This window comes from Giraffa tippelskirchi, chromosome 4 (assembly GCF_054371585.1).
Source record: "Giraffa tippelskirchi isolate mGirTip1 chromosome 4, T2T-mGirTip1v1.2.pri, whole genome shotgun sequence".
In the NCBI taxonomy this organism is placed as follows: Eukaryota; Metazoa; Chordata; class Mammalia; order Artiodactyla; family Giraffidae; genus Giraffa; species Giraffa tippelskirchi.
Window position 1 is genome coordinate 13764390 of NC_137278.1, and position 21867 is coordinate 13786256.

At 50.6% G+C, this 21867-nt stretch overlaps 1 protein-coding gene across 7 annotated transcripts in view; it reads left to right on the plus strand.

Moving 5' to 3' along the window:
* TTLL11 (tubulin tyrosine ligase like 11) overlaps nucleotides 1–18105 on the plus strand; it is a 256423-nt gene extending 238318 nt beyond the window's left edge. For 5 of the 7 annotated variants that reach the window (XM_081588769.1, XM_081588770.1, XM_081588766.1 and 2 more), the window contains one exon: nucleotides 17262–18105. In XM_081588769.1, the coding sequence (XP_081444895.1) occupies nucleotides 17262–17557 (296 nt within the window). In that variant the 3' untranslated portion in view covers nucleotides 17558–18105. Of the gene's footprint in view, nucleotides 1–15312; nucleotides 16149–17261 lie in introns of all 7 variants that reach the window. The other 2 variants (XR_014081856.1, XR_014081857.1) reach the window with 1 other exon arrangement.
* Nucleotides 18106–21867: the final 3762 nt, after the last annotated feature.

Genomic DNA, 21867 nt, shown 5'->3' on the forward strand with positions numbered 1-21867 from the left:
GTGTTTTTAATTTCTAGCATTTCCTTTTGATTCTTTCTTAAAGTATTCATCTCTCTTCTTACCTTACCCATCTGTTGTGGAATGTACTTTTTCCATCAGCACCCTTAACACATTAATCATCATTATTTTATATTCTCCATTGAATAATTCCAATTCTGTGTCATATCTGAATCTGGTTTTAATGCTTACTTTGTCTCTGCAGACCACTTTTTTTTCTCATCTTTTAGCAGATCTTGTAATTTGGGGTTGAAAGCTGGATGTGATATATCAGGTACTAAGAACTGAGACAATCAGGCTGTAAGTGTGAGGTTTTATGTTAACTTGGCTGGGAGCTGGACTGTAATTAATGTTTGCTGTGGCTGTAGGTGCCAGAGGCTTCAGTTTCCTTGGTTTTATTTTCTACTTCCAACTGTCTTTGGGTTTCCCTAAAAACTCCTTCTTAAATTGTTTTGCAGCTCTTGATTATATCCATTGTTGTTATGTTGGAGCCCCATTGATGTGGTGATAAGGTGTTGGGGAGAGAGAACATTTGATAGCCTGTTTAAATCTTAGTTTCTTAACAGGCTTGAGTCCTTGAACTGTGACATTCAAAAGTGTTTCTTAGCCTTTTTTTTCTCCCCTTTTGTGAGACAGGAAGGCTGGAGAGGCCGGAGTTGTCTAATTGCCCTTCCCTCGGGTCAGGTAAGCCTCAGGTAAAGCCTGCCCCTTGAGGGTAGGCTTTTGTTATGGAGAACACTCTGGGCATATGTGAAAATGATTACTTTCTCCTCACCCCTGCCTGAAGCATGAGAGATTCTTCTCCTGTAGTCACCTTAAGAACCTGGTTAGGTTCTGGATGTCAGGGATACCCTAAGACTGAGCTCCCAAGAATTTCTAACTCTCAATCTAGTCCATCCAGCAGTTCATCAGTTACCAATTAAGTGTTCCTATCAGTTACTGGCTCTAGCAACTTCTGCTCTCAGGAAGCTGATCTCAGCTGTGATTCTCCATATTCACTCGTCTGTCCAGTTTTCAGGTTGGCAGTTTGCCCTGTGACCTCATTTCTCTGATGGATGTAAGAAAAGCCATCCATTTCTGGTTTGCTCATCTTTTTTCTTGTTGTAAGGATGGGAGTGATGATTTCCAAACTCTTTATGTGTCTGAGCTGTATCTGGACGGCCTCTCTAACCATTTTATACTTTGCACACCAACCTGTTTTGCAAAGAAGAGAGAGATGAAGCTCAGAGAGGTTAAGAAATGTGCCCAGAGTCACCCAACTGATGGGTGGTACAGCCAAAATTCTTTATTCCACTCCAGTGGTCTTTAAGAAACTGTACCAATCCCAAACATTCCAGAGGTGTTTACCATACAGGCCCATTCAGAGGTTTTCCATGGAATTCCTGGTGAAATCTGGGCTTAATCATTTAACCTGAGAGTGAAGTAAGAACTTCATGAGTCATCTAGTCAGTTCTCCATCTCTAAACAAGAAACTTAACCCAAGATAAAGCCTTATCCAGCCCAGAGTTCATCATCTCTCACATGGAGCCAACTTCAGTATTCACTAACAGCATCCTTTAACGCATGCTCATCTTACTGGTGTGGAATCAGAGTCTTTAAAACCAGAGAGGCCTTGGAGATCAACTATTCAACCCCCTTGCTTTACAGATGAGGGACGCTGAGACTCTGAACTCCCTGCTGTCCATTGGCTTTCTACCTCCTTATCTTGCTCTTTGTCCTAGATCTTTCTAGGAATAATTTAGACACACTCCTTTTTGAAATAGTCAATGCATAAGTGAAAGTGAAGTCGCTCAGTCGTGTCCGACACTTTGCGACCCCATGGACTGTAGCCTGCCACGCTCCTCCGTCCATGGGATTTTCCAGGCAAGAATACTGGAGTGGGTTGCCATTTCCTTCTCCAGGGGATCTTCCCAACTCAGGGATCGAACCCAGGTCTCCCCGCATTGAAGGCAGATGCTTTTACCGTCTGAGCCACCAGGGAAGTCCCAGTCAGTGCATAGTCATGTGCTAAAACTTGTGTTCTGCTCCATACTTTGCCCCATGGGAGAGGGGAGAAGGCAGACACCATGCCCTTGGGGTGCCCTCCATCTCACTGCAAAGACTTAGGAGACTTCTAGTGATCAGGCATCCTTGACTTCCATCAGTCTTCTCTGAGGTCTGGATAAACCAGTGGTTCTCAATTGGAGCTGATACCCCCTGTCACCTGGAGACATGTGGCCAGGTCTTGAGACATCTTTGCTTGCCACAACTGGGGAAGGAAGGAGGGAAGGTGCCATTGGCATCTAGTGGGTAGAGGCCAGGGACGCTCTAAACACTGTTATGCATAGGACACTCCCCCTCCCCCAACGAAGAACTTTCTGGCCCCAAATCTAAAAAAGCTGTCAAGGTCGAGAAGCCCTGAGGTGGAGTATGTTCACTCAGGATCTCCACAGTAGTTCTTTGTGTGCTTGAAACGGCCACATTTTCCCTTCAGCTTTCCTAAAAGACAGCTCCTGGGGCGTGGAAGCACTTTCCTGGGGCCCCACCGCGGTCACGTGATGTAGCTGCCAATCAACTCGGGGCGAGGGCTAGCAGCCTCCCAGGAAGGGTGCGCTCCCAAAGTGCTCTACAAGACCTTACATGACTGAGGTGCTTTCTTCTTGGTAGCAGGTGGGTGTCTCTGCCCACACTTCCCCGCTGATCACGTCTGCGGAGGGAGGAGGAAGCCTTATATAAGCGCAGCCTCACGCAACCTTCTGTCATTTTGGCACTCCAGGGCCTGGGGAACCCCTCCCTCCTAAAGTCTCAAGGGAACGTGGCTCTCTTCCGAACAGGCCCGGCAGGGACGCTAGCCACCTGCACGGTAAAATCTGTGCTCTGTAGCCTTTGGGATGGGCCCGGCCAACCTCCTGTCCATCTTCTGCAACCCCAGCGCCCCAGCCCCACTCTCCTCTCACAAGCCACTCATGGTGCTTCTCAGGGGCCAGGCCAAAGTGCTTTCTTCTGCACCTCTGCTCTGCTCCTGCTTGCCTCCCTGCCTGCAGCCTACCTTCCCTAACTTGACTGCCTCAGCAATGCCGCCAGGCATGACCCTCCTTCCTGAAGCTTTCAGGTCCCTCACCCTGCCCGTCACACTGTCTTCTGTGTTGTCGGTTCTTGGCACACCACCCGCTGCAGGTCTTACTTTGCTGGATCATAGTGTTAGTGTCTGTCTGTGTCCCCTCCCCAGCTGCCTGCATGGATACTGATGCTCATGCGCGCTTCATACGTGCTTCATACTGGGGGCCCAGGGCCTAGCACAGCAAAAGCTTACTGAAGGAGTGAGTGAGAGAATGAATGAACGAGTGCTTGGATGGCATGTCTCTGCTTCCTGTTCTCAAGGTGGCTACGTCCGCACCCCCTAATGATCCCCTGTTGCTCACTTAGTTACTTGAGACACAGGATGCATTGACTTCAGGTCAACCTCTTCCCCTGCCATGGATGCTGTATGGTCTTGCACATACGTGTTCTCTACACTGGGATTTCCCTGGTGGCTCAGATAATAAAGAATCCGCCTGCAATGCAAGAGACCCACGTTCGATCTCTGGCTTAGGAAGATCCCCTGGAGAAGGAAATGTCTGCCCACTCCAGTATTCTTGCCTGGAGAATCCCATAAACAGAGAGCCTGGTGGGCTACAATCCATACGATCATGAAGAGTCAGACACAAATGAGCGACTAACACTTTCACTTTCACTTTCATTCTGGGTACACCCACAGTAGCCAGCTGCAATGTGGTACCCTGTCCTAGGCATGATCTCCGGTCGAGGAAGTAATAAAATCGTAACCAAGTTCACAGCTCTCCCTAATTCTCCATTTGCCGTGGCCCCAACTGGCCCCCAAACGGCACGGTTCTGAGCTCTAGTGCAGTGAAAGAAATATTTTCGTGCACTAATAAAATTACCTTCTCCAAAGAAGGCAATTTGCATGTTAATGTTTTGGGTAATTCTCTGCAGCTCCAGTGCCCTCAGGGCTGCAATTTCTCTCTGACAAAGTGACAAAAATAAACTCCCGCATAAAAGAGCATTTCTCTTCTCTCTCATTTGTGCTCTAAAGTGACATTCTTAATAGAAGTCAAGTTGAAACCCACTTCTCTGTCTTATTTTTGACACTGATCTGCCTCGCATCATTTCTCCAAGTGACAGGCCCAGTCCTCGGAGCTCCTTGGTGGGGCTTCTTCTCTAGGACAGGCCTTGGTCCTGGGGATTAGGGAAGAGAGCTGCATTTGGTGGGTGAGTTAGGGTGACCTATTGTTGTTTAGTCGCTAAGTCATGTTCAACTCTTTGCGATCCCATGGACTGTAGCCCACCAGGCTCCTCTGTCCATGGGATTTCCCAGGCAGGAATACTGGAGTGGGTTGCCATTTCCTTCTCCAGGGGATCTTCCCAACACGGGATTGCACCCGCATCTCCTGCATTGGCAGGCATAATCTTTACCACTGGACCACCCACCAGGGGTGACCTAACATCCCCCAGGTCACCTGTTATCTGGAAATAAAGAGCAACTACAATGGGATGGAAATTCTGAGCCTCTGCCCTCCAGGACCGCAGCACACTGTTTCCCTGGCAGCCTTGGCCCCTTTCATCATCTAAAGATAATAAGGAAGGAAGCTCAGATTTGTGGGATGTCTTCCAAGTGCCAGACTGGGCCCCCTTAACATCTAAGTTCTCTCACTGAACTGACCTAAGAGCCAGACAGGGTAGGCAGAAAATGAGCTCTGAGAGTGATGTGAATGAGCAGAGGTCACCTATTGCCATTGACCTTAGATGTGTGTGGCGTAAAGCCTGGATTCCTTCTGCACTAAATAGATGCTAAAAGTGTGCTCATAAACTTAGTCATGTGCCACAGCTACTCATGCCTGCACGCTCTAGAGCCCGTGCTCCACCACAAGAGAAGTCACCACAATGAGAAGCCTGTGCAATGCAATGAAGACCCAGCGCAGCCAAAAATAACTAATTAAATAAAATTATTTTTTTAAAAAGTATGCTCATAGCATCAGTGACCCAAGCAGCAGGAAGGGAGGAGAGGATGGCCATTTACCAAACGCCTACCGTGTACCATACACTACACCTATAGATTTCTTTCTTTTGGGGGGGCAGTAGAATGATTTATTTTTCATTTGTTTAATTAAAAAAACATACAATTTTAAAGGTTACTTTTCATTTACAGTTATTTCAAAATATTGGCTGTATTCCCCATGTTGTACAATCCATCCTCGAGCCTACCTTACACCTAATAGCGTGCATGTCCCCCCGCCCAGCCCTTATATCGGCCCTCCCCACACATACACCGGTAAACACTAGTTGGTTCTCTATATCTGTGAGTCTACTCCTTTTTTGTTATATTTACTAGTTTGTTATACTTTTTACATTCCTAATATAAGTGATATCATGCAGTATTTATCTTTTTCTGTCTGACTTATTTCACTTAGCATAATGCCCTCCAAGTCCATCCATGTTGCTGCAAATGGCAAAATTTCATTCTTTTTTGTGGCTGAGTAATATTCTCCTGTGTGTGTGTGTGTGTGTGTGTGTGTGTGTGTGTGTGTGTATCTTTATCCACTCATCTGTTGCTTCCATATCTTTATACTAACTGATTTCATTCAGTTAGGCAACTAATGGTCAGGGAGCACCTACCACTTGCCAGGCACAGGTGGTGACAACAGTTGCAAGTGACCAATAGGACAGACCCCCCCCCAGGCCCCACACCCCTGACAGCATGGTAGCAAAGACAGATGGACATTAAGCACAGAAACACAGAAATAAACACTTAATTACATGTTACCATGAGTTACAGGAAGTTTTAAAGAGGATAGCAGAGAAGACCTAATAAGGAGATGGGTCAGGGAGAGCTATCAGTAAAAGTAACATTGGAGCTGAGATCTAAGTGCTCCCCAGGGAGAGGTGGTGGGGAAGAGGGTTTCATCAGAGCAGGGGATTCTCCAGCTCACGGGGCAGCCCAGCTGCAGAAGCAGGCAAGAGCTGGATCCTACCTGGATCTTACCGTGCGCTGACAGCACGTTAAGGATGTAGATTTGTTCTGAACGTTGTTGAAGAGCTTAAAGCAGGGGAATACACAGCTTGACTTGTGTTTCTAAAAGGTCATTCTGGATGCTATGTTAGAAGCTGGGACACCAGCCAGCTGGGAGGCTGCGTGGGGGTTCAGGAGAGTGAAGGTCTTGCAGGCGGAGGGTGGGGAGGATGAGGGAGGTGGAGAGTACTTGGGGTGCCGGGGGGAGGCAGGGACTGTGGGAGAAGGGTTCAACAATGGCTCTCAGAATTCCGGCTGGAGCAACCAGGAGGGTGAAGATAACTTATCTAAATGGGGTCGACGTCAGGTAAAGAAGACCTGGAGATCCATTTCTAACAGGCTCTCTGAGATGCTGATGAGACACCCCAGTGGCGGGGTGAGGGAAAGTAGTGAGGCCTGGAAATAATGATTCAATGGCATTGATTTCACAGAGGATATTTAAAGCCTAGGGAATGAATGACAGGGAGAGACAAGAGCTGAGCCCAGGTGGAGAGCCCTGCAGGACCCCACGCGCAGGAGAGCCAGTGGAACATGGGAGAGCCTGAGCCCGGAGTTCCCAGAGACAGACAAAGAAAAGCAGGGGAGAGAGTGTTCAAGGAGGGGCTGCTGAAACCATTAGATGGCATTTCTGGGGTTGGGCAGGGACCACTCTAAAGAGCTCTGATACCATAGTCCTTATGTCTCAGCACAGAAAAGATTCAGTGAGAGGCAAAGTGATGGATGAGAAGTAATTTATTACAATAGGACGTTTATGAGACTTACAGGCGGGCTAGCAAGAGAGTGCCACACTCCGAGAACTTACTGAGCTACAGTTTTATAATCAAAGGAAAACTGGGGGGAGGTGGAGAAGACCACTTTCTTCCTCATTCTTGAGTAGATGCCATGCTTCCATCATCAGGCTGGAAGCTTCCATCATGTTCCTTCTCCAGGCTGGGCAGGGGAGTTTTTTTTGTCCCTACATGGTCAAGCCGGGACTGTAAAAATTACTTCAGGTCTCTGTACAGAGAGTACCTTTCCATCCTAGGGATCATTAACGTACTGAGCTCACTGGGCAGGATGTGGCTCTCATGCTACTGTCGTTTTATTGTTTGGGGGCATGTCTAGTGCTTCTGTTACCTGGTTTTGTGGCTAAGCCAGCCTGCTTGGTTTTGTGGTTAAGCAAACCTGCTTTCTTGAGTAATCCTTAACTTACAGGGGTCTCCCATAGCTTTTCTACTTACAATCCCCCTAGGGGAATTAACCATGTAATCACCTACTTTGTCCCCTTACTCTGTCCCTGTCACCTCCACGTGGACAAATGCAGAGAGTTAGCGAGCTAAGAAGAGAGTGAGGGAAGGTGGCCAGTCATTTGGCAACAGCAGCTTGGTGGCGAGGTAGGGAACCAGCCACCTGAGGCTCCGGAGGGGAGGCTGTGGAGGCGGTGCCTGCACCAGCATCCCTTTGGGAAATTTGGCTGAGCATGGAGCAGAGATGGAAAGGTGACTTGTGGATGCAATGTCAAAGCAGCCTTTTCATGTAAGACCGGGTCTGTTTGTGGCCAGTGAGCACAATTCAGGAGGGAGACCCTGATGATCTGGGGGCACTGGGCACTGACTCCAGACCACGTGCCCCTCCTCCCTTAGGCTCTGCCACGTTCCTGCCTCTCACAGGCATCATCTGCTTCTTCCTTTACCTCCTAACCCTTCCTTCTCCTGGCCCCACCCCCTCCCTCCCCTCCCCTCTCCTCTCCTCCTTCCCTTCCTTCAGATGAGGGATGAGGGCTTGCCTGGCTCCATATCCCCCTGATTGGTGGTCAGCAAAAGTCTGTGGAATTGAATTGCTCTGGTTACTGCCTTACAGATCCTTTCAGAGCAAAGCCATGGGGGGGAAGAAGAGTTAGATTTGCTCTCTGGAAAAGTAGAGCCAGTGCAGAAGCTTTGCATATTTCACCCCAGTGGCAGAGAGCACACAGCGAGATGGGGCCTCCTAGGGAGGTGATGAGACCCCCCACACCCAGTCACTGGAAGTGTCCAAGTGAGGGCTAGATGACCACCATCAGCAATGTCAGGGTGGGCATCCTCGACTCAGCACCTCACGGGGTAACCGCAGGAAGCCAGAGACAGCAGCAGAAATCATGCTGTTCCTGCTGGCCCATGACTTATGGCCCCTTCCCTGCTTCTTTGGGTGAACCCGGGGTCGGGAGGGCAGATTCTCAGAGCTGCGCTCGTACCTTACTGCCACCTCCAGGCTGTGGGGCTCCAGGTGAATGTCTCTATCTCCTGCACCCCAGAAGCTGTAGCATCCAACTAATAAACAGCCAAGACAAAAGCAAAATTTCACTATATCACTAAACACAGGTGAACAACCACAGGGTGAAATGGAAATCAGAAATGCAGCTGCCATCTGGATTTTTTTAAGAGGTTTGCTTTTTAAAATTTTTATTTTTGATTTTATTTCTTTATTTTAAAGTTATTATTTATCTTTTGGCCGCACTGCGTGGCATGTGGGCTTTTAGCTCACCGACCAGGGATTGAACCCATGCCCTCTGCATTGGCAGCATGGAGTCTTAACCACTGGACCACCAGGGAAGTCCCTAGATTTTGTTTTGAGGGTGAGGTAGAGGCACCCCATAAAGAGCTCACCCCAGTGCCTGATACATACAAAGCATGCGCTCTATGCCAACTACTCTTATTACTTCTCACCGAGTGGTATTGTGATCCTCTAAGGGCCTGGATTCTGTGATCTCTGGAGTCCTTTCCAAGCCAGAGATCATGACCCCTTGCTGAGGGATGAATGTTGTACCTCAGAAGGTCCGTGGGAGCCATTAATCCTACCAGAAGCATCTGGAAGAGCACCAAGGAGGTGGCAGGAAGTGGTGACCAGCCCTGCAGCCCATCTCCCCAGACGATGACTCAGGAGTTCACATCCACCTCACAGTGGAATCAGGGGTGACCCTGGCTGGGGCTGGAGCGGGACCTTCAGGCCACACTGCGCCTGCCAGCAGTGTGACCTGCGATTAATGAAATGATGGAATAACTGCTTTCATCTTTGCTTATGTTTGTTATGTGGGTGCTGCGGGCTTCTGGGGGTAATGATTTTTCTCCAAGGTCTATTTATGGTTCACTCCTGACACTTAGTAATTTTTCCATCTAGCCAAGGACAAAGGTGATGGTGACTCGCTGCTGTAATGCTTAGATACAAGAACTCTGTGCGTAAGACTTCTGTTCCCCAACTATAGGGGAATGGCTGTCTCCTCTGTCCCTGAAAGGGTGAGCCTTGAGGAAGTTTTCATCTGTTTTGGGATGAGGTGGTATAGACCAGCAATGGGGGACCCAGTACCGCCACTCTGGACAGTGCAAACTGGGGCACAGGAAATGTGACCTTGGGCAAGTGGCTGGGCCTCTCTGGGTTCAGGCCTCTCAGCTGCACAGTGTGAATATCAGCAGTACCAGCCTCTCAGGGCTGTTGTGAGATTGAAGGGACACGTGCAGGGAAAATGCACAGCGTGAGTCCTGGCGGCAGAACATCTTCAATAAACGTGGTTTGAGATTTTAATTATTATAATAGAATTTTTAAAGATATTATTTTTTAAAAATATATGTATTTATTTTATCTTTGGCTGTGCTGGGTCTTCGTTTCTGCGCGGGCTTTTCTCTGCTTATGGAGAGCAGGGTGCTGCTCTCTAGTTGCGATGCGCAGGCTTCTCATTGCGGTGGCTTCCTTATTGCAGAGCACAGGCTCTAGGCACGCAGGCTCAGTAGTTGTGGCGCACAGGCTTAGTTGCTCCCCGGCATGTGGGATCTTCCTGGATCAGGGATCGAACCTGTGTCTCCTGCATTGGCAGGCAGATTCTTTACCACTGACCCAGCAGGGAAGCCCAACTATTATTTTTCAAACATTCAGAAGCCTCCATCCCTCCTAATGCTTCTGGAATCCTGAGAAATGGCCCGATCCTCCGCCCATTTTACAGAAGGGGAAAGTGAGGCCCAGAGAGGGGGAGTAACTGGCCCAAAGCCACGCCACACGGAAGGCAGAGACCAGGTGAGAATCCTGGTCCTCTAACCCTGCAGCATAATTTTTCCTCCTGTAATCCCAGTCAGTCGGCTCATTGATTCCACAAACACTTCCTGAAAGCCTACTCTGTGACAGCCAGAGATGGGGACACAGGCTCCCCAGCCTCAGGACAGCCTAGTGTGGAGACAAGCAGTCGGTTAGTGCAATAAAAGAAGCAAATGAAACCAGCGTCATGATAGCACTCCAGGCAGCGGGAGGTGAAAGGGCAGGCGTTAAAGTGGTGAGATGACTGGTCTTTTTTAAGTGCTATATTGGGCTTTTTCTAGGGGGTGCTTGGTAAAAGCCACTCTTTACAGACATAGAAACCAAGCCCTCCAGAGGAGAACCGGCTCCCAAAAGACTAGACAGCTAGCACGCAGCAGAGCGGGGACCAGCCCAGCCCAATCAGTCATTCCTCCATGGAGCCAGATGCCATCTCTCGGGAAAGCCCCAGTTTTCATCTCCCACAGTGCAGCCCTTTGAGACCCCAGCCCCAGGCCTGGGGGAAGGACCATGGTAATGCTTAGGGGGACTGACTGCAGCTACAGATCAGAGCACACTGCAAGCCACCCCAAGAATGGAGAGAAGACAGATCCTCGTGATTAACCACCTCAGAGTTGGTGCAGCCTTCACATAGCTCTTCTGGGGAGCGTTCTGCTGCACAGAGAGGAACCACTAAAGTAATTCTAGTCAAGATCACTCAGCTTTATTTCCCACCACCGATTCCAAACAGAAAGCCCGTATACTTGCACATTTAAAAATTCACTACGAGACAGAAACCTCTCTTCCAGGTGAGCAATGAGAAAGAGATTTAAAGGTTGGGATGAGAGAAAGAATCAGCAAATAGCTGTCCTAACCCAGCACACCAATATTTTGAAATAGAATTATTAGCAAGGAAGCACAGGTATATTTGAGAGGTAAAAAAATAGATCTCATATTCAGTCTGGGGTAATATCTGTGGCTGTCGACAATGATTTGGATTTAATTATATCATATATGCAAATGTGTTCTATAAGCTATAAAATAATACATAAATGTCAGATGTTAAGAAAGAACACGTTGTCGAAAAGAGAACTGTGGCTATGAGAGTCAGCTAGGGTTTAAATGCCGCCTCGTCTACTTAAGGGGACCTAGACAAGCCACTTGGCCTTTCTGGGTCTCAGCTGTAAGTAGGGAGTCCTCTTCCGAAAGCGACTCAGAGAACCAGATGAGAAAACAGATATTCTTTGTAAACTGGCAGGGCTCTACGCACGGACCGCATTATTCTTGTTTCCATCCTTAAGCCTGAGAGTAGATGATGAGATTATCAGGACACAGCCGCCAGCACTGTCCTTAAGTCCGGTGATCAAGAGCCTCTCCCTGGGCGGAGAGAGGAGCAGGCTGGGGGCCAGGAGCCGGTGGACCCTCTCTCACCAGGCTGATGGACAGAATGAGGCCATGGCCTGTCAGGGGCTGCATCCAATATGCAAGTGGCAGTCTCGGTGAGAGCCACGTGGATGGCTACACTGGAAGTTTCCGAAGGCTGCTTTCTCCAGCGAGATCCATGAACCCAAATGAAGTTTAGAAAAACACTCAGCAGCTGATCTTCAGGCACAGCGGGCAGGAGGGGAAAGCCTGTTTGCAAAACCTGGGGGACAGTTCTGCACCTTCTTGCTGACATCCAGCAGAAATGGGAGTGGTGGGAGGTGGGCTCCCTCATTCACTGCAAGGCAGCGTCATTTCTTCTTTCTAAGTGACTGGAATTAACACCCTGACTTGGCCGTCTCTTTGACGGCTCTTGAAGCCATAGCGGAGTCAAAAAGTTACGGAAACAGTCCTAGGCTCAGGCACCTTACCGGCTATGTGACTTTGACAAGCCTCTTGAATATAAAACGAGATTGATGGTAACACTTGCTCCCTGAGATTTCTGAGAGATTCGTTCAGTTAAATAATGCAAGTGCAGGCCTTTGCCCAGGGCTTGCACGTAATGAAGGCTCAATGAATATGAAGTGCTATTGTTTCCTTTCATCCCTTTTACTGTAATGGGTCACTGAAGCAACGTTACCAAAGAGATGCTTCCAGCTCTGCATTAGAGCTGTAAGGAGTGATCCGGCAGGGCTGGTGGAGGAGCAGGGGAGAGGGGCAGGGTTTCTTACATCTTCTCCTAAATAGCTCAAGTAATCTCGAAGACCTGGTAAATGGTAGGAGACATTTCAAGTACTGGGTGCACCTCAGCAGAACCAAGCTACAGACCAGGGTGCTATGGACTAAAGCATGCCCTATCCCCCACTTTCAATCATATGTTGGAACCCTAACCCCTAGTATGACTGATTTTGGAGTTGGGGCCCCTGAGGAAGTAATTAAGGCTAAATGAAGTCATAAGGGTGAGGCCCTGATCCAATAGGGCTGGTGTCCTTTTAAGACATACCAGACTGCTGGCTCTCTCTCTCTCTCTCTCTCTGCCTTGGGAAGGCACAGAGAGAAGGCAGCTGTCTGCAAGCCAGGAAGAGAGCCCTCACCAGAACCAAACCACGCTAGCACTCTGATCTCAGGCTTTCCACCTCCAGAACTGTTGAGAGAATAAACATCTGTGGTCTGAGCCACCCCAGCTATGGTGTTTTGTTATGGTATTTGGCAGCCCAAGCAGGTGAAGATGGTGGAGACAGGTGGGCAGTGGGATTTCAGAGGAGAGCGCTTGTTCTCTGCACCCCCAGAGGTTCTTGATCACCCATGGCAGGGCTAGTCCAGCACTAGGTTTCTCAAAAGACCATGCTCTCAACTTCTTCACTCCACTGCCTCCTCGAGAGCCCTTCAAGAGACAGCCAAGAGGGAGTGTTCATCCCAAAGCTTCCTGATCACCCTTGAGTGTCGGATCCCCAGCGCTGCAGTTACAAGCAGTATCTGGGCCTCATCACCAACAGATAGCCCCCCAGGGGACGGGAACAGGAACCTGCATTTCTGGCAAGGTCCCCAGGTTATTTTACAAAAAAAAATGTTAGCAAACCACAGGCCTTGAGGGGAAGGCCAGTCCCCTCAGCCTGCTGTTAGGGCCCCTTCTTCATGAGGACTCCTGACTTGCCCTCACGCCCCCATACACCCCATTGGCCCCTCAGAGACATAGGCACGACCCCCAGACTCTATCCAGAACCTCATCATCACCTCTCACCACGCCCACCCCCCCAACTGCTGCCTGGTCCGAGTCACTATCAGCCCTCACCTGGACCAGTGCAGTAACTCCCTAAGGCACCTCCCCGATTCTTCTCTCCTGTAACCCTGCCACTTGCTGGCAACACAGCACCCACCCTGACCATGTCACCTGGAAACTTCCCAGTGGCCACCTGTCTTCCTCAGCATGAGATCTGAAGCCCCACCTTGGTCCACAGGGCCCTTATGGCCTGGCCCACCAGAACCTTTCAGGCCCACACTCCATCAGTACAGACAGAGCAGGGCAGGGCCTGGCAGAGGGCAACAGAGCTTGCCTCCCACCCCCCGCCCTAGTGGTCAAGCTGTGACGCTAGAAGAAACCGGGGATGTGTGGTTTCTCAGAAACCAAGAGAGGACTTAATGCAAAGTTGGAACAAGTTCATGCTTTTCCAGCTCCATCATTAGTCTTTGAAAAATAACTGATTCCAAGTCTGCTTTCAATCAGAGTGTCTTAAAAGGCCGTCATTTTTAGCCCAAAGTCAAGCTTCTCTCAGTTCGGGGGCCAGCCCTTTTGCAAGCAGGCCCCTTTTTGCAGATGGGCTTTCAGAGTGGAGAAAGAACAGACTGAACCTGGCAGCGGGAGGAGGTGAGGCAGGGACGGGTTCTCAAAGTGGGGTCCCGACTAGGTGCCTCGTCACCACTTAGGGATGTGTTCAAAGTGCAGGTTCTCAGACCTTTAGCACCAAGAACCCTGGGGTGGAGCTGCAGTCTGTATTCCAACATGGCTTCTGAACACAATCAGCAGAGCCTGAGGCCTGGATTCAAATCCCAGCCCTGCCGCTTACCTGAGAGCAAGTTATGTGACCTGAGGGCAAGTTATTTGATCTCTCTGGGCCTCAGTTTTCTCATCTGCACAGTGGCACTTGTAGTGAGGGTCAGACCACTGGCATAGTGTACGTGACCCATGCAGGAGTCAGTAATGTCCATTCCCCTTCATTCTCCTACATATACTTTATATATATATAACTTTTTATCAAAGCAGAACATGTATGCAGAAAGTTTGCACTCTAATTTTTCAAAGCAATGACTTCAAATAGTAGCAAAGTCTTCATAATTAGAAGCAGCTGTCCCAGCATCACCTTTTTCCACTCTCTAGATTTTCCAGTTGCATATTTTTTATTGCACACATGTGTACTATAGAAAATCTGAAAATGTAGACAAGCAAAAAGAAAACCAAGGATAACACAGTCAACCCCATTTCTCATTTTATCAATAATGAGATATTGATAATGATTTCTCAATGATTTAGCCATACTTTTTTCTCTCCAAAGAGGTCTTAATTGTATGTTGTGGTGGGGGGGGGGTGCTGTTATTGCTCTAATCACAGTCTGCTTCCAATTAAGGGAAGGAAACGGGTGTTTGTTGAGTAAAAGGTGCTCAGTCCTCACTGTTCAGAGTGCGTGCTCCAGAGACCAGCAGCCTGGGTACCACTGGGAAGCTTGGCAGAAATGCAGGGTCTTGGACCCCATCCCGGAATCTGCATTTTTTGACAAGACTGTGGTTAAACTGGGGGAGGTGGGTTGTAGACCCCAGAGCTATGAAACTTGCAGTCATGCACTGTTCTTCCAGTCCTGGATAGGAGACTCCAGCTAGCATGTAAATGCGTGCGGCTTCCTTTATAAACGGAAAGTCTTGCCGCAAAGCACTGCCAGCTAAACTAAACAATGTGATTGATGAGGAGGGTGATTTACATTCTGGCCCAAGCTCCTTATCTTGTCAGGGACCAGGTACATGCCGTTCCTGGACCCGGCACCCGTCTGCCGACCACACTTGGAGCAGCAGCGCTCTGGAGATCACACGCTTGTGAAGTTGGGGGCTGAGACTGCCCTGAGTTTCTCTGGTTTTAGATCCCAGCCTCTTCAGCCTGCGTGTCCTGGACCCTCCCACTGACTGTGACACACACACACATGCACGCACACCCTAGGAGAGCCCTGGCCCAGAGTCAGTGATTAGAAAACGTCTGTCTCTTCATACAGGCTCAGGCCTCATCCCCTGCGCCTCGGTCGGTACCAGGCCTCTGTTTACATTAAAAGGGTTACTGTTCTTTTTATCAGCTCCTGTCAAGACCAAGCAGGGGACTTGCAGAACGTCTGGAGTCAAGAGAAGCGAGCAAAAAAAAGCTTTGATGGACTCAGAAGAAGATTAGAAACAAAAAACAAAAAAGCAACATCTTTGCTCAGCTCAAGTTTCCAACACAAAAAGATCTCTCAGATCCCAGGGTCCATATATCATCCAGCATTTACGAACTCCAGGCCAGGCTTCCGCCTACACTGACAGAGCAGGCAACTAATATGTCTGAGAAGGAAGCAAGGCCCCTAGGAAGGTGTGGATTAGCCGAGTGGGAGCTGGCTTCTCTAAAAATACCATGTGGCGTTTGGTCCAGCCTTAGAGCCATCTTCCCCAAGGAGTCCAGGGAGCCCCATGATTTTGGATCATGGAGTTCACTTTCACTAGAACGTTGGGAAGACTCAGAACCTTTTGCAGGGTACAACTTGGGAGAATTGGGAGTCACAGTGTGAATTTCCAAGCCACAATTCTCTGGCTGTGTGACCTTAGGGAAGTTACTCAACATCTCTGATTGTTTCCGTATCTGTAAAATAGGACATCATAATAGTGACCTTGCAGAGGCATGTCTGTGAAGCGCCTAGCGCTGACTCATTCATTCATTCACTCATGTAGTCAGTCCCTCTGTATTGAGCATCTTCTGGGGACCTGGCACTGGGGGGACTGAGGTGAGCTGGAGCCCACAGTCCAGCAGGGAAGCTAGAGATTGTCAGTGAACTGCTCTAATAAAACCCTGAACTAGCAGCCAAAGGTGCTACCAAGAAAAAGGCAAGAAGCCTCTACCAGGGGCTGGATCTTACCTGGGACTCAGAGGAGGTTTTGCTGAGTAAGTGATTTTCAGCTCAAATCCCAAGAATGAGTAGGAGTTTATGAGGCAAAGTAGAAGAACCTTCCAGGCGCAGAATGGGGTCTCCTATTAATACCTTTCAGAATATAGTTTTGAGTATAGAGAAGGGGTCAGGTATGTTTTACTTTTTGAGGTAAAATTTACATATAGCAGGGCTTCCCTGGTGGGTCAGAGGGTAAAAGCGTCTGCCTGCAATGCAGGAGACCCGGGTTCGATCCCTGGGTCGGGAAGATCCCCTGGAGAAGGAAATGGCAACCCACTCCAGTACTCTTGCCTGGAAAATCCCATGGATGGAGAAGCCTGATAGGCTACAGTCCATGGGGCTGCAAAGAGTCAGTCATGACTGAGTGAATTCACTTCACTTCACTTACATATAGCAAAATGCACAGATTTTAACTTAAGGTACAATTTGTGGATTTCGAGAAACGTACACGCTCATGTAACTGACACATCTATGAGGGCTTTCCCTGGGTGGCTCAGATGATAAAGAATCTGCCTGCAGTGTGAGAGACCCAGGTTCGATCCCTGGGTTGGGAAGATCCCCTGGAGAAAGGAATGGCTACCCACTCCGGTATTCTTGCCTGGAAAATCCCAGGGACAGAGGAGCCTGGCAGGCTACAGTCCATGGGGTCATCAAGAGTCGGACATGACTGAGCACCTAGCATTTTCCATGAGGCTATAGAATGGCCATCCTGTTGGACTCATCTTCACACCCTGTTCCTTATTATAAAAGTTGTGGGCTGGGTTTTAATGGAAACATTTGATGGCGATGCAAAGGGATAAGGCGTTGGGCTACGTTTAAATCCCAGCCCTACCGCTTTCTACCACTGGACTTTGCCCAGGTATCTCCAGTTCTCTGAAACTCAGTTTCCCCATGAGTAAAACAAGGTTACTGACCCTTCTTCACAGGGCTGCTTAAAGGGTGAATCTGGCAGTGGTGGTGAAGGCCTGGCGCTGGTCACGCACGCTGAGACGCCCGTTTCCTCTCCGAAAGGAAACAGGGGTGGGCCGAGAGCCTGCGGGTTGGCGTCGGGAAGCCAGGGCGCCTGCGCGCACGCACCACGCCCCGCTAATGCGGTCTCTCGTCCACAGGGATGTGCCTGCAGGCTTTCGTGGAGGCCTTCTTTTACCTGGCCCAGAGGAAGTTCAAGATGCTGCCGCTCCACGAGCAGGTGGCCTCGCTGATCGACCTGTGTGAATACCACCTGTCCTTGCTGGACGAGAAGCGCCTGGTGTGTGGCCGCAGTGGCACGTCGTCGGGGAGCCGGCTCCAGCCCAGCGGCACCCCGCAGGAGGCCGCGTCCGCAGCCCCGCCGGCCGAGGGTCGGCCCCAGCCCTGCATAGACAGCGCCCACAAGGTCTCCCACTCCAGGCACACTCTGTCCTGAGGGCCGCTCTGTCTTCTCGGAAGACGCCACCCCTGGGCTTCCTGCCGGTGGAGAGATGGCAGGATGCTAAGTCCCAGCCCGAGACCCCGCTCCTCATCTCCGCGTTCCGCTGCGCTGCGCTTGGCGAGCCCGCCTGAATCTCGCCCGCTCTCCTCCCCAGCACCTCTTGGTGGCCCACCTGCTCGCGAGCCATCAGCGGACATATGATATCCAAAACGTGACAGATGGCCTCTTCTCTTCTGGTTTCTTGAGAAGCCACAACTGGGGATAAAAAGCTGCTGTGTTTGGGGCAGGGTGGGGGTACCAACAGCCCCAAGACGGAGAGCCATGGAGAGGAGAGAACTCGAGGCAGCCGAGTCTGGGGTCTGCCCGGGGTGGGGGTGGGGCCCAGAGAGAATATGGTTAGAGCCTAGGAACATCAGGTTTGACTCCCTACCACCCCGTTCTGTGAAAATGAAGTGGAAATACCCAGGAGGCCTGCGCACTCTCCCACCCCAATCATGTGCTGCGTGGGTGCAGTTAACAGACCGACCTGGCTGATTTCATGAGCTTGTCTGTTGCCGGCAGTGTTCTGTGTGTTACTCATTAAGATACAGATTTCGCTGAGAGGTGGCTCAGGAAAGCTCCCGGAGTCTCAGAGCTGGCTGAGCCTGTGAGCCACCTTTCATCCCATTTGGTTTGAGTTCCCCAGCCATGTGTCCTCTGGTCAGAGCTCTCCACGGGGGGGGGGATGATCACCGTGTGTGCCCAGAGTGTGCGGGGAGCCCTGAGGAAGGTGGGGGCTTCAGAGGGGAGGAATGTGTCGATCAGCCCTGCGTAAGGATCAGAGCGAGTCAGAACGTGATATTAGAAATGTCGGGGAAAGGGAAGGCATACTCTCCCTTCAAGGAGACCCTTCCCTCGTTTCCTTCCATGCCCCCAGACAGTCCCCGCTCAGGTGGGAAACTTCAGAAGCAGCCAAAAGGAGCACTTTGGAAAGTGGCCACAGGCAAGTCAGGGTCCAGGGCCCGCTGACCACAGGCAGATGGGAAGCTGCCCTTGTACAGCCCATCTCCCCAGAGGGCTGTTGGGTTTGGGGTTAACTTGGCCCTTCCCAGAGGGTCCCCGTTTATAAAGGACCCTGGAGGGCCCTGGAAGGAGCTCACCACCAGGCTCTGAGGGAGGAGGATGAAGGGTCTTTGAAGGCATTAATTAGCATGGTGCCTGGCACACAGTAGGACTCAGAAAATGCTCATGGATGTAGGGCCCGGGAAAGGTCATGGGTGTCAGTGTCAGAGATGTGTCCTAGACCAGCACAGACATCTTCCTTCCTCTGCTTTCCTCCTTCCTCCTAACACTCCTCCCTGTCTCTGAGCCAAATCCCCTTCACTCCAACCAGTGGGGAGCAGATGTGTCAAGGTCCAGCACAGAACCTGGTCCTTTGTAGGTGCTCAAAAAGTATCTGTTGAAATGCACGGCTGGGAGTCATCCTCTCTGGAATTTTTTCCAACCCAAAGGGAAGGCTGTTAATCTAAGATCGCTCCAGCTGTTGGCCAGTTGAGGGGATGGGGTTAGAGTCTGTTGATCCTTGCCTGACCTTCCCTCTAGCCAGACGCCCATTCCCTCAAGGTGTGAAGTCTGCCTCCCCCGCCCCCACAGGGTGGCTCCCATGTGATGTCCTCATCCCATTGCTTCTCCAATCCTGCTCCTGGAAGCCCAGGGCAGACCCAGGTCTGCAGCCCGTCCCCAACCCAGGGGCCCCGGCGGTCCCTGAGCCCTGCAGGGCCCATGCTGGGCTGTTAGGTGATGGGAGACCTTGTCTTTCTATAAAGAAAATAAATGCCTCTATTTTCCCAGCAAAAAGCAGAAGGTGGCCACAGGTGGGAGGGACAGGAGGTACCTGATGAGCAGCAAGTGCCTCCCAAGTGGGGACATTTTAGAGGTGTCATCAGCTCTGTTTTCCAGTCATCTGGGGCAGTTTTGTAAGGCCGTTCCCATTTTCAGAGAAGGGAAAACAAGACCTGGGAGGTCACGTGGTAGGTCAGGCCTTGGTCCAGGTCTGTCAGTCAACTCTCCATCCCCTCTGGGTCCCCAGGTGAGTATGAATCCAGCTCCAAACAGAGCACTGGTGGGTCCTTCCTGCCCAGGGACCCCCAGGGCTCTGCACACTGCCTGGTGTCATAGGCCAGGGCCATCAGCGTTCCTAAACTGTCCACTGTGAGAAAATGAGTTTGAAAACCCTGTGTCTGCTCTCCCAGAACCCTGTGACCACAGCAGATGGATTTCACAGTGAACGACCCAAGTAAATGGTCCCCGCACGCTTATTAGTGGCTGGGAGCAGCAAAGCATCTTTTAGACAAAGTTCTAACTTGATATCATTTCTTAAAGTCGGTTCCCAGAAAGTATGCACTTGTCAAAATGGGATGCCATCATCAGGTTCCAAACCAACCAAACACATTGAATTTTTTAGGAAAAAAAATAATCAGTAGGCTGAATTCTAGGGGACTTCCCTATTGGTTCAGTGGTGAAGAATCCGCCTGCCAGTGCAGGGGACATGGGTTCGATCCCTGCTCAGGGAAGATTCCACATGCCACAGGGCAACTAAGCTCGTGCACCGCAGCCACCGGGCCTGCACTCTAGAGCCCACACTCTGCAACAAGAGGAACCCTCACACTGAAACTAGAGAGTAGCCCCTGCTCACCACAACTAGAGAAAGCCCATGCACAGCAACAAAGACCCAGCACAGCCAAGAATACATAAATCAATTTTAAAATTTTTTAAAAAAAAATAGGCTGAATTCCACCTGCATTGTTTGGAGTGAGATGTGAATATCAGCTCCCAGGATGAAGACCGTCCTCCCCTCACCCCTTGCCTATCACCTGGACGCATAGTTGCTGGGTGGTCCCCCAGGGTCACAGTCTAGAAGGAGCCCCTCCAGGGTAGGACAGGGCCTGAGAAGCCCCGTGGCCCTCGGTGAGCGCTGGGGAGCCGAGGTTGCCGTGGTACAGGAAGTCAGCAAGCACCAGAGCGGGCCCTGTGCTTTTTCGATGCCACTGATCAGGAAGAACCAGAGGCTGCTCCATTACTGGAGTGAGTGATCGGAGACTTCCCCCACCACCTCGTGCCTAATAGGAAGTCCCACTGTGTTTATACCCTTCGGTAATTGGCTGCTCATTTCGTAGGGGTAATTGGAGTGATCACAAGAGCAGGCGTTTCCTTCCTCCTGGAAGAGAGATGCTCTGTGTGGAGCTGCGTCCCTGTTCTCTGCCCGTAGGATCGGCCCATCCCCAAGAAGGGCCCATGGATGCCATCTGGACCTCTCCCCCCCTACCCTCTCCTGCCCTTCCTTCCCCTCCTGCTGGTGCCCTCCTCACACACAGTCCGGCCACACTGACCTTGTCACTGTTCACTGGCTGGGTCCCTTCACGGCCCGCACCCAGAGCGGGTTCAATGAACAAATGAGATCAGGTTCAGCCTCATCCATCTTGGGCTGCATGCATCCCTGGACCACTGACCCCCACTTCCTTTCCTGCCTTGCCGCTTCTGGTGTACCTGGAAAGCACCCTCCCCTCTTCAGGGCTGGCCTTGCCTGCTCCCCTCCTTCCTGCCTCCCAGGGGTGTCCTTGGCCTCTCTGCCTTTATCGTCAGGAGCTCCATCCCCACAGCCCGGGCAGAATGCAGCTTGCAGCAGGGGCTTGTGAAGGATGCAGGTGGACTGTTAGCAGTGCTGGTCCCAACGGACCCCTCCCCAGGTGAAGAGGCAGGACCTCCTGGAGACAGGTGCCTCCATCCCCAGAACTCCCGAATCCCTCTTGTTTGTCCTCTGTCCGCTCTCCCAGCTCAGACCTCATCGTCTCTGGCCTACGCTGCATCAGTCTTTTGCCTCTTAACCCCCTCAACCACCTTGCATCCTTATCAGTTCAGGAAGAACTCAGAACCAAAATGCTGACTGCACGATCCCCTAATTGTCAACCCTCCTCTTTTCCCAGATGAAGCCCAAGCTTCTTGACCTTTAAGTCCTCTCCTTCCTTTCCATCCTAAATCCACGCTCAGCCCCCATATCTCAGAAGCAGCCTCTGTGCTCCCACAGCCTTTTGTGTCTGTTGTTACCATTCTGGAGAGAATGTGCTGGTTCCTGCCTTCATGGGAGGGGGACACAGGGCCTGCATCTGCTCCATGCGCTCCAGCCTTAGCTGTCCCCTCTGCTGGACCCTCCCTCTGCCCAGTGGAAACTTGCTGTTGTTGTTCAGTTGCTCAGTTGTGTCTGGCTCTTTGCCACCCCATGGACTGCAGCATGCCAGGCTTCCCTGTCCTTCACCAACTCCCAGAGC